Source organism: Tauraco erythrolophus, chromosome 21, assembly GCF_009769465.1.
Source record: "Tauraco erythrolophus isolate bTauEry1 chromosome 21, bTauEry1.pri, whole genome shotgun sequence".
NCBI lineage: Eukaryota > Metazoa > Chordata > Aves > Musophagiformes > Musophagidae > Tauraco > Tauraco erythrolophus.
Window position 1 is genome coordinate 2,050,283 of NC_141485.1, and position 12,988 is coordinate 2,063,270.

Genomic DNA, 12,988 nt, shown 5'->3' on the forward strand with positions numbered 1-12,988 from the left:
TCACATTTAAATTGTTTCATATTACCCTTTTAACATTACATCCACCTCTCTCTCAAAAAAAAAAAAAAAAAAGAAAAAAAACCCAAGTGCCCTCGTGCTACAGCTTTAAAGGACACCGAGGGCAAACTGGAAGGGGATGGCACGGCTGCAGCACGAACTGGCAGCGCCCCCAGCCTCTGCCACAGCGAGAGGCCGGACAACTTGCCAGCACAGCAAACCCCAAAGTCGGGAGGGACGTGGTGGTCCCAGTTAAACATCCTTAATGCTCGCTCTGACAGTGCGAGCAGCGTGAAACCATTCCGCCGACACAAACTTTGGAAGCAGCCAATTTACTCCCCTTGGTGCCTTTCAGAATTGTGGTTATTAAACCATGAGATTTTAATGATGGTCGAAGACCACACAGCTCTGCTGCTGCTCAGAAAATAAGTACAGGTGGGAACGCACACCCCGACTCTCGGCACGCGGCTTGTGCCAGTGCAGCACGGTGGAAGGTGCCGCCGTGTCGCGCTGGTGCCAGTTGCCAGGGAGCCAGAATCGATGAGGGAGAGGGATGGAGGGGACAGGACATGACGGTGCCAGGATTTGCCGTGGGAGACGGTCACATCTGGAGGATTGGGACAGCTGGGGAGGCCCGTGGGTGCCACCACTGGAGCAGCCCACAGACAAGTATCCCACTAAACTAAACAAACTAAATGGAACGTGGGAATGCTCATCACACCCTGGCACACGCGGGATTGCTCATCACACCCTGGCACATGCGGGATTGCTCATCACACCCTGGCATACACGGGATTGCTCATCACACCCTGGCACACACAGGAATGCCCATCGTACCCTGGCATACACGGGAATGCTCATCACACCCTGGCACACGTGGGATTGCTCAGCACACCCTGGCACACACAGGAATGCCCATCGTACCCTGGCATACACGGGAATGCTCATCACACCCTGGCACACGTGGGATTGCTCAGCACACCCTGGCACACGCAGGAATGCTCATCACACCCTGGCATACACGGGATTGCTCATCACACCCTGGCACATGTGGGAATGCTCATCACACCCTGGCACAGCTGCTTTACACATCAGCCCTTCCCTGGAGCCACGGACCCTCTGCACCTCCGGGCCTGTGACTCCCGTGGTTTGCTGAGCTGCACGGGGAGGGGTGAGCGTCTCCGCGGGGCTCTTTGCTGCACAGAAGGTCATTAGTGGGCTCCTGAAACAGAAAGTGCAGCAGAGAAGAGCCAACAGTGACATTTAGTGTGTTTCCACCTGGCAAATTTTGACCGGAGAGCTGCGAGCTGGAGGGGGACGGGAGAAATCAATGCAGTTCCCTGAGAGCTGCAGCTACTACTTTGCTGCCAGCAAGCATAAAGATTTATTCAGCCGTGATACGTATGTTTGCCACACAAAGTCAATACTCACCTTGGCACTTATTTTTCTAAAGCCAAGAAAAATGCTACATTCTTCCACGGGGCGGGCGCCTGCCCTCCGCTGCCACCTCGCCCCACATTGATCGGCAGCGCCGGGGACCAGCACCGCCGAGGAACTGGGAAAGGAAAAGCTCTGATGGCTCCACGGAGCTGGCAGCTCCTCCTGGCACAGCCAGAGCTGCCTAAAAAAACAGGCAAAAATCCAAGTACTGCTCTGGGGCGCACTGGGCGCTCTGGGTTTAACATCATCATCATCATCATCATCACCATCGCACTTTTTCTTCCCTGCCCAGTCACAAAAGAACTGGACTGCACTGATGGTATCGAGAAGCCATTTACTTCTGGATTATTGGAAGGGAGACAAATCTGTAACGTGAAGGTGCAAAAATGCACACATCCCGTTTCAAGCAGAGGCAGGACCTGGGGAGCAGCACGGCAGGAGCAGAGGGAACGGGGTAACAACCACCAGGAGACACGAGGTGGGACCATCTGCTCCTGCGTGCCAGGCGGCGTCTGCCACGGGTCATGCAGTGGGCTTCCCTCTCTGTTAAGCACCTTAAGAGGGAATATATTTTTGTTTAAGCTTAATAAGAAAAAGAAAACAAGAAAGTAAAATTTAGTAGTTCACTGAAAAGCTGGCAAGCTGCTAAATTATGCAGGGAATACTGCTCCTGCCTCTCCAGCTGGAAGATTCTCCACGTGTTTTGGCTGCGTGCTCCGCTGCTGCTCTCAGCGATGCCAAAGACACCAGTTAAGGACCACTGTGCTCACGGGGCTGAGAGAGGCCGTGGCTGCTGGTCCCGCTTCTGCACGGATCACGCTGGGACAACCAGTTTACAAAGCGGTTTAATTAGATTGTGCAAAACACAGAACGAAGGCAACGCAGGTCAAGTGGTCCCCAGCAATGGGCACCTTACACACACACACACACACACACACACACACACACACGCATTATTCACGCAAGATAACCTCCGTTTCGGATTGATCACAGCAGGATAACCAATTCCCCTTACGGGGATTTAATTCCCAGCTTCTGACCTTTGGATATAAAAACCCCACAAAAGCTCTCACGTGAGTCATCCCCTCTGGCCAGTTTTACATCCGTGCTGGCATCCCCCGGCACCGTGTCATGGTGCTGGTGAAGCAGGATGGCTCAGAGTCAGGATCAGCAGAAATAATTAAGCGTACAGGATCGATGTTGGACTGAAAAAAATCACCACAATATGTTCAAATTGCAGAACTATCCCCGGACGCAGCCCCGTGTTGAGCTCACCACCAGTCTGCCAAAGTCCCTGTGCGCAGCGAGCGCTCCTTTGGAAACGGGAGCGTGAACTGGGAGCTCTGGCTCTCTGCAAGGCAGAGCACCTTTTCTCTGTTTTAAGGCCATGTTAATTATGTAAATGACATTTAAATCCTCTTGACTCACTGAAAAATAAAGTCACACATTCCAGATATGCAGCCGACGACCAGAACAGCACGCTTAAACGCTCCCCGCCCCCCCCTAATCCCCCAAATAAAAATCTCTGAGGATTTAATGCAAACGTGGGTGACCTGATTGCAGAGGGGGCTGGTGGTCCCTGCTGGTCCGCACGGCGTGTCCCTCCCCCCGGCAGAACACTCTGCCCATGCTGAGCACATTGCAAAATCAAGGTCAGGAATTTAAAGGGAATAGTTAAAAACGGATTGTCTTTAGGAGGAAGCAAAATTTATTTTTAAAGCTAGAGAGGAGAGTGTTTAGCCAAGCTGTCTGCCCCACACTCTTCGCTCCGAGCCCGTGTGATTTAGCAGGATTTGACTTTCCTGCAGTGAGGTTTTTAGCACCAAACCAGCAGCTGGAGAGACGTTGCTCTGGGCACTCCCGGGCAGCATGAAGAGGCGATGTCAGGAGACAGGGCAGCATCCAGCAGAGGCACCCCGGTGCCAGGCGGTGCTCAGCCCCGGTGCCACGGCACGGCGCTAATTCTGCTCGAGTTCTTCAGGACTCGCGATTTTTCCGAACAGCGAACGATAAAGCTCCGTCCTGGGGAAAAGAGGAAGGAGGAGAGGGGAGTTACTGTTCAAGGTCGAAACGGGAGCAAGAGGCTGCCAGCAAAACCATCCACTCCTTAAAATGAAAAGGCCTTGTATAATTAAAAATGCATTCGACGATCTTTATTAATAAATACAGGCAAAGGGGAGAACTTGCAGAAGAGCAATCACACACAGCACAGAAATATGTAAATATTTCAGTGTGGCTGGATACCATATCTCTAGAGAATGAGGTTTTTCTATAAGTTTGCCCTTTACAGACAGGCTCTTCAAGTAAGAAAACAAGATTGAATATTTTAATAGGATGTACGAGACCACAGAGCCATAAGGAGGATTCAATCAGACAATCTACGTGGGACTATAATTTAGTTTTCATACATTTTCTTGGACTTGACGGTACTTGAAAAACAATGAAAACGACCCAGCAACAAGATGGCAATTAATATCACACACGCAGCAATTCTGACAACAGGAGCAAGTTTCCCTTTAAAAAAAGAAAAAACAAACAAACAAGTGGGCTGGTGTTATTTATCTTGAATTTTAAAACCAAAGTAACCTGAGAAGAGAGATGGGGGAAAGGAGAGAGCATTTTTATAAACCACACATTCACACATTTCTGGAAATCAAGGAAAAAGCATCCGGAGAGCCTCATTTTCTACATATGCACTTTCCAAGGCAACAGCCTGTTGTAAGAGGACGGCACACCCAGAGCGGAGTGTTGGTGACACGGAGGATGGGATTGTTCCTTCGGAGCACGCTAACAACCACCGGGGTTAATTAGAGCAATGACCAAACAATCCCACTGCCGTGATGGTTCGTCAGCGCCAGCGCCTGGGAAAGCAGCTGCTGCAGAAGGCGGGCCAGGAAAACTGTCAGGACAGGGAGAGAAAAAGGACTTCTCCACCACTCAAGAATGAGTAAAATATGGCTTCAAAGGATGAAATTCTGGCCTGACAGCGATCCTGTGCTTTTGGCTGCCTCCTCAATTAAGACCACACCAGGGACCGCTGTCGCTGGAGGCTGCTTTGACGCCTTTCTCCTTCACAGATCAATAAAAGATGGCAACTGTTTTGAAAACTGTCTGCTTCTTGCAGACCCTTCCACTGGAGAAAGTTACCTGTCAGCCTCGTGAAAGAAGGAACTTCCAAGATTTGAACAGCGACGGCAGAAAAACGCCAGCCATTAATCCCAGGAAGACGAGGAACAAAGTATCTGTTCCAGCGACGCGGGAGGATGGACAGACGTGCACGGACCACGGAGACAAGAAACCATTCTAATTCACAGGGCCACTTCTCTTAAATTAATTTTAATTTAGAAGCTAATTAACCAATCGGCTGATCCACCCTCAGAAAATGGGTCTGTGGCGAGGGACACGTCTCCACGCCTAACAAAACGATCCACACCGTGTTTTGTGTGCCGGGCCCAGGAACCGGCGGCCGGAGTTTCCGCGTTGAATCAGGAGCGCGCACGCAGGCGTTGGCAAGTTTGACACAAAGGCAACATCAGAACACTTCTAGAAAACAGAACTGATACTTGAAAAGCTGAAAACTTTGAAAGAAAAAAAGGAGGAGGGGAAGGAAAGCCTTACCCAAGCTTACAACATTCTCCATCTTTCCTGACTCACTGATAAACGCAACTCGCTTTTGCTGTTCCAACGGAGAAATGGGGTGGCAAGAGGCAACGCTGCCAACACGGACATGGCGACTTGAAGGCTCCGTCAGATGATGGGAAGGAAAACGCAGTGAGATGCTATTTAGTCCTCCGACACCCTCCGGCCTCGTGCTGCCCTCGGCTGACCCCGGCGTCACACCGAGCAGACGTTCCCACTCGCACCGCGTCTCGGCGGAACTCCTGGCACGGCTCCTGTCCGCAGCGGGGGCAGAGAGGGAAATGCTGAAACTGGTGTTTGGATGGACGATCACTTCACACCCAGGTGGGCGAAGCTGACAAATGCTCGTGGGCCACTCCGGTCAGGAGGCTGTGCGGCGTGGGGACTTTCACCAAAACGTCACCGATTCCATTCTTTCTCCCCTCTCCCTGGAATGTGCCTCGGTTTAAACAGGGAGACTTCATTGCACTGAGGAAAACAATCTGAGCAGGACCCATGGCAGCACCAAACGCACCCACTTTGCTGGTTTCCACCCCGCAGGTGCAGTCGGAGCAGCAGGAGCCCTCGGGAACCCGACAGCGACGGACTCCAGCCTGTTCTGCCTCGTGCCAGAGGAAAGCGTGTCTGCCAAGAGCCCTCCCGGCAGCCAGCAGGGCCTCGTGGCACCTCTTCTTGGGATTGATGCCATTTTCCCTTTCCCGCAGGGATGCTGCTGTTGCCCAGCTCGGGGCTCGGAGCCTCCATCCTGTGCAGCTCCTGCGGTTTGTTTCGTGCACGTGCTGGGCACGGGCACCACCCAGACAAGTGCCATTCTCAGCTATGAAACACCACGCAGCTCTCGCACCCGGACTCACTCCCATCCCTTCGTGCTTTGCCGAGGAACAACGTGGTCTCCACACGTTGCCTGCACTCCGTAGGCTCTCCCACAGATTTCGTACAGCCGACCTAAACACCATTTCAGATTTCAGCCCTGATCCATCACGTGGCTCTGCAGACACGGCTGTTGCCTGGGAGGATCCACTGCTCCCACCGCAGACGGCTTCGCTGCCCTCCACCAGCATTAACTGCCCACCATGGGGATATTCTTTGTCCTGGCTATAAACCCACACTCTCCTCCGGCCGCCGGGTCCCCTGGGCAACACAAAAGCCTGGGCTGAAGAAATCCTCTGTCGGAGCCCGCGTTAGCGCTGCCGGGGGCAGGAATCCATCCCGAGGCAGCCCCTGCACAGCCCCATCGCTGCACGCACGTGCAGCAGACCACAAGCAGGTCTTCTTCCACACCCCGGTGCCAGTGAGCACCAGAAACTGCTTTTATTTTGTCCACGAACCTCACTCACAGGTAACAGGCTTCAAACCTTCCGGCTCCTCTGGCTGCTCACCAAACATACCTCAAAGGCATTTTGCAAAATCCAAAGGGGACTTGCTCCCAAACATCACCTCCACTGCACAGAGAAGGTCCCGTCTGCAGTTTTTCCACATGTGCCCTTCTCTTCTTATACATTCATCCATTTGTTTGCAGTCCCCAGTAACATAAGGAAGTTCAAACAACGTACACGGTCCAGGGAACCCCACAGAAACCAGCCAAACACAGCAAGAGTTTCTGGGTTTTCCTGGTAAGCAGGCAAAAGCCTAAAGAAAATGTTTTCTTTGCAGCCTGCCTTGGGCATCTTCCCACTGGTGGAGAATCAGTATCCTCAGGTTTTTATCTTCATTTTTGTTTTTCAATAGTCTTCCAATGGGTACCAGAGTTCATATCAACGCTGAATTTGCTCCCATCCTACTGATTTTAAATAAAAAGTCATTTTTCAAGCAAGAGGGCCCAGGGAGACTTCAAGCAAGAATTTGTCTTCCCCAGCAGAGAAACGTTGCCAGCACTGATGGACCCCGACATTCGCACCGCAGGTCTCATGGGTGCAAAGAAGGGGGGGTGCACCCACAGCCACAGGCAGGGAAGCAGGCAGGGAGGCAGGAAGCAGGCAGGGAAGCCCTGCAGCTCCGAGCCAAGCAGCCCCATGGCCCCATCCTCCTGGGCACGATGCTGGCAACCTCTGCCGAACTAAAAATTCAAGTGGAGCTGTTTGGGTAACAACACGGCACAGGCAGACACGCTGGCAGAGTGATGGGAGAAGGAAGGAAATCAGGTAACCCCACCATTTCGGAACAGAACAAATATTTCACCCTGCTTAAAAAAAACATAAGACCCTAACCTTTTTTTTTTTTTCCTCTTCTCATCATCTAGGCTACCTTTCTTCTATAGCATCTCTCGTCAGCAGGATTTAACCATGCAGAGAGTAAAACTCATCAATCCTCCAGGTTTAACCTTGTCTCTGTTTCAATTCACCAGGGTAAGTGTGGATTTTAATACTTTCAGCCCCCTTAAGGCTACGCATAATGAACTTGGATTTTGGTTAAAAAATATAAAATTTCTCTCCTCCACCCACATATATTAAACATCAGACTTGAGCCACTGAGTTGAAACAACCCACCCCACTGCAAGTCTGCTACCTCCAGACGAAGGAAAGGTGACTTTAGCATGGAGAGGTACTGGGCTTAGCAATGTGCTGAGGAATAACCTATGCGAGTAATTAACAGTAGTTACACCTCAGGTAGAGAGTGTGGAAGAAGCAGGTCGATACAGGGGTCTTCCTTGAATTAAAATTTAACTTACCCTTTATTGCAACCTACAAAAGCAAGTAATGAGCACTAACATTTTTATTTCTTTTAAACTGTCATTTAGGCTGTAGAGGGGATAATTACCTATTTCCACTGTAGTAAGGTTTTATCACCCTTAGTGAGGCATTTTCTAATTTAATATTTTTACTATATTATCATAAAACCTGTTTCTGGAAAAAATGATCACGAACCACACAGCCATTTGCCATAAAACATGTGTGTGTAAGTACCTTGGCTTAATTATTTATGCATTTCTTCCGAGCTGACTCCAAAGGCAGAGGACGGCACAAGTGCTGGATGCGCTGGCAGCGCGGTGCCCAGGCACTCACCCCTGCCCAGCTCCAGGGCCCGCTCCACAGGCACCCACAAAGTTCCTACAGCCCTTTCTCTCAATGCACCAGCAGCCTGAGACAAAAGGTGTGTGTGAGGGAGGCGTTTTTTATCCTGCTCTCCTTGCCCCGTGGGCAGCCCCCAGCTCCCCGCCACGCAAACTGGTGATTTCAGGTCAGCAGCTGTTATTTAAAAAAAAAAAAAAAAAGAAATAAAAGGAACAGCGACTTCCCACGGTGAGCTCTGCGTGTGAATTGACCAGTGGGCTTCACCACTCCCCAAACCCCACGGATCGCGACCAGGAACATTTTGTAGGCAAAATCCTTGCAAGGGAGAGCAAGGAAACACACAGGCAGAGGGCAGGAGTGCTCTGGGTGAGTATTAACAGCAATAGCACATTTGATAAATATATGAATCATCAAAATATAAATCATAAAAACTGTTAACAGTTCCCCAGGAATCTACTTTGCTCATCTGCAGGAGCACTTTTCCACCAAATATACAAAGGGGAAAAAAATACATACCCATACATGGGAGGGGGATGCTGTACTGTTTTGTTTAATTATAGCCATATTACTTCTTTTTTTTTCAATATAGTTCTGTAAACTAGCAGAAGAACAACATTAAGGGGGAAAATTCAGTTTCTGGTGGGGTTTTTTTTCAGAGTGCTATGAATACAGCAATACTGCATGAGTCACTGCTGTGCTGTTTTCATAAAAATACCCTCCAACAAATTTCTCTACCTTTTCCCATGTACCTTTTACTTCTTCTCTTCCTCCAGGGGAAGAAAAAAAAAAAAAAAGATAATTTAGAATATGCCCCAAGCAGTACTGAAATAACTATACCTACCCCATTCCCACTGACATCCTCCACTGGGAACAATGAATTTTTAATTCACGAAAACTGGGGAAAGACACAGTATGAACATCCATGAAGAAAAGGAGGGTGAAAAACACACACCTCCTGAGGAAAACTGAAGCTGGCTGTGGAATGGATGGCCAATTGTTTTCTTGGAAAAACTTTCTGTCTATATCCTAAGAAATCTTTTGTCCACCAGTGTGGAATCCAGGTTACTGGGTGCCCAGCAAGCAGAGCAGGGACCCAGGACGACAGAACAAACTGAAGCTCTTTATTTCTCAATTTCTGGTCAAAGGCATTACCCGAAATCAGCAGGTGGGGTGTGGGACTTGGCTCTGCACTCACGCACCTTCCAACACGCATTCCCCGCTCCGGCGCTGCCGCAGCGACAAACCCGCGCTGCGCTCGGTGCCGCGGAGCAAAACGAGCAGCGGCAATCAGCACGGCAGGATTCAAACACCCGTGGCTTGTAAAGCGAGGGCCCCGAGACACGGTGCGGTGCTGGGTGGTGTGGTGCTGTGCGGTGCTGTGCTGTGCTGTGCAGTTCGGTGCGGTGCTGTGATGTGCAGTGCTGGGCTGTGCAGTGCAGTGCTGAGCAACGTAGTGCTGTGCGGTGCAGTGCTGTGCAGTGCTGAGCAGCACAGTGCTGTGTGGTGCGGTGCTGTGCGGTGCAGTGCAGTGCTGTGCTATGCTGTGCTGTGCGGTGCAGCATGGTGCTGTGCGGTGCTGTGCTGTGTGGCGCGGTGCGGTACAGTACTGTGCTGTGCTGCGCAGCGCAGTGAGGTGCTGTGCGATGCAGCGTGGTGCTGTGCGGTGCAGTGCTGTGCAGTGCGGTGCAGTGTGGTGCTGTGTGGTGCAATGCGGTACAGTGCAGTGCTGTGCGGTGCAGTGCTGTGCTGTATGGCACAGTGCTGTGCTGTGCAGTGCGGTACAGCACGGTGCTGTGCGGTGCGATGTGGTGCAGCGCGGTGCTGTGCGGTGCAATGCGGTACAGTGCGGTGCAGTGCGGTACAGTGTGGTGCGGTGCGGTGTGGTGCTGTGCGGTGAAGTGCTGTGCTGTGCAGTGCGGTACAGCGCGGTGCTGTGCGGTGCAGTGCTGCGCTGTATGGCACAGTGCTGTGCTGTGCAGTGCGGTACAGCACGGTGCTGTGCGGTGCGATGTGGTGCAGCGCGGTGCTATGCGGTACAGTGCGGTGCAGTGCGGTGTGGTGCAGCACGGTGCTGCGCGGTGCAGTGCTGTGCTGTATGGCACGGTGCTGTGCGGTGCAGCGCGGTGCTGTGCGATGCAGTGCTGTGCTGTATGGCACGGTGCAGCGCGGTGCAGCGCGGTGCAGCGTGGTGCTGTGCGGTGCGGTGCAGCGCGGTGCTGTGCAATGCAGTGCTGTGCTGTATGGCACGGTGCAGCACGGTGCAGCGCGGTGCAGCGCGGTGCTGTGCAACGCAGTGCTGTGCTGTATGGCACGGTGCAGCGCGGTGCAGCGCGGTGCTGTGCGGGAAGGCAGCCCCACGAGATGGCACTCTCTCACTCGCTTCCCTGCCACGGCCCAAAGCCGGAGTCCGGCTATAAATCCCGCGGCAGATGGCTCTCATCGCCGTGCCCGGCGCTGGAAGGAGATTCGGAAAGGTCTGCCGCAATTCCCTCTCGCTCAGGCAGGTCAGGATCGGGCCCTTCAGGGCTGCGCAAATGCTTTTAGCCCCACGGCTTTAAATTACGGAAGGTGACATGTGACCTCTGGTTTGTCTCCCGAGACCAGGCGCAAGATTTATAAATATTTCAGAACGCTGGTTCTGGCCCTAAACAAAGGGACTCCGCACGTTTGGGGAGGCTGGAGCTGGGGACGGGGTGGGGAGCAGGAGGGCAGCAGACAGACAGACGGACGATGCTGCTCCGGGTACCATCCCCTAGTCTTACCCAGACCTGGGGTTCAGACCTGCCACCTCCATCACCAGTTCAGAACGCTTCCCCCTTCCACCAGCACACAGCCATCTGCCCGTTCACCAGCCCTGAGCTCAGGACGGCGTTCCCGGGAGCAGAGATGGAACCCCTCTCATCCTGATTTTGGTCCCAGCAGCACTGACGTCTTCCTATGAGCTTTTAGAGCACAAAGCATAAAAGATGTGGACAAGTGGCTAGAGAAGTAGCAAAACACAGGGAGGCTCAGAAACCTCCAGCTTGGTGCACTGGCATGTTTTCCAGCAGCTTTAATTTCCCCATGAAATCCATCAAATGTTGCCTCGGTCCCTGTTTTTAGATGGGTATTTGAGCAGAGCAGCCACCGGAATGCCGCGTGCGAAGTGCCCTGCACACAGCCACACGGAGGGGACCATTCTTTGTGTACCTTAACATCCCATATTCCTAGGATGATTTCCCTCTTTCACAGCTTGCCTGTTTTATAACAGATTTGATGCAGGAGAAGACAAATTGTCTCACAAAGGAAGGACGACAAATCATCTTGCCGCGCTTAACAGGTTATTTTTTTTTCCCTTTAAAAAGGAAATTTCCATAACAGAGGCGTCTGTCTTCTTACCAGCGATGTCAAACATCAAATGTTGGGACACGATGATTCCAGCCCGTTGGCACTCGCCGGGGTCACGTACACCACTTCGCTCCTGCCAGCTTCGAAACACGCAAAAACCCCTCGTTCCAACACCAGCCCTTCTAACAACTACGGTCAAAAGTGACACGGGGCACTTAACTGCACCTACACGAGCTGACTTCCAAGGCTAAGTCCAAGGTTACGGGATAAAATCCACCAAACAAAACCCTACACAAAGGGCAGAAGGATCCCGATGCCGCGGTGCCTCGGGATCAACAGTCACGCCAAGCAGGTTTAGCTCCACAGGACAACACGTGCTTTTTTCTGGGTTCCCAGTACAGCTCGGGGTGTGCAGCAGGACCCACATCACCCAGGAGATCCCTGCGTCTCCCCCGAGGGACCCAGGAGGGTCCCTGCCACACCAGGGGGCTCCTCCAGAAGCCCCAGAGCCCCGGTGGGCAGCTGCCCTGCCACCCACAGCCTCACGCCAGAAACACTATTTTTCCCTAAAACATCACGAGCGCTGCACGCTCCGAGAGCCTGCCCCGCACGTTGGCACTACTCCCTTTGTTTCCCAAAACAAAGCCAGTACAAAGCAGCACGACCCTTCTTCCAGGCTGTGGCTATATAAACTTAGAACAATTTTTCTCACGGTCACCTGAGGTTTGTGCCACGCAGCACAGAAGCAGCTGGTTCAGCTGTTCCAGAAGGAAGGGCTTTGCCTCCTTCCAGGGACTTCCATCCTGGTGAAAGTACTGGATTGACAATCGCAGAGCCCAAATTCCTCCGTTAATCTAGTCTCATGGTGCTTTAATACCCAAAGTACAAAGTGAGCTGAGTTAAAGGCTGGCATCTCACCAACTTTCTTTAATTTTTTTTTTAAATATTAAACTCTTATGTCATATAAGCAAATTAATCTTTTAATACCAGGATTTCCTACTACGTACCCCCCTCTGCTTGCAGCAAGACACACTGTGACAAAGCAAGTAAGTCGAAGAGTGAGAATGCTGATTGGGAATATACCCAACGTCCTGGCTGAATCCAAGGGAAATGCTCTAATCCAAACCTCACTGGCAGCTGGATAATCTGTGTTTTAATTCAACTTCCCAGCAGGCGCTGGTCTGCTTGTGCAAAAACAAGAGTGGGCTGGATGCTCTACCAAGCAAGACCTGAGGCCAACGGGACTGTGGAGTCATGGACTTAATTCCTTGCACTTGGCCATGGGATGTATGTATATGCAGGCACCTACGCTCGAGCATGGCGGGCGGGAACTTAGAATCACAGAATCATGGAATGGTTTGGGTTGGAAGGGACCTTAAAGATCATCTAGTTCCAACCCCCCTGCCATGGGCAGGGACACCCTCCACTACACCAGGTTGCCCAAAGCCTCATCCAACCTGGCCTTGAACACTTCCAGGGATGGGGCAGCCACAACTTCTCTGGGCAACCTGTTCCACTGCCTCACCACGCTCAATGTAAAAAAAACTTGACCATATGCTAAAAAAAAAAAAAAA

The 12,988-nt window shown here is 51.7% G+C and overlaps 1 protein-coding gene across 3 annotated transcripts in view; it reads right to left on the reverse strand.

The window, feature by feature from the left end:
* Window positions 1–3,122: 3,122 nt before the first annotated feature.
* The window catches only part of AATF (apoptosis antagonizing transcription factor), a 55,666-nt gene continuing 45,800 nt past the window's right edge, over window positions 3,123–12,988 (reverse strand). For all 3 annotated transcript variants that reach the window (XM_086624655.1, XM_086624656.1, XM_009984953.2), the window contains one exon: window positions 3,123–3,459. In XM_086624655.1, coding sequence (XP_086480781.1) covers window positions 3,396–3,459 — 64 coding nt within the window. In that variant the 3' untranslated portion in view covers window positions 3,123–3,395. The remainder of the gene's footprint in view (window positions 3,460–12,988) is intronic.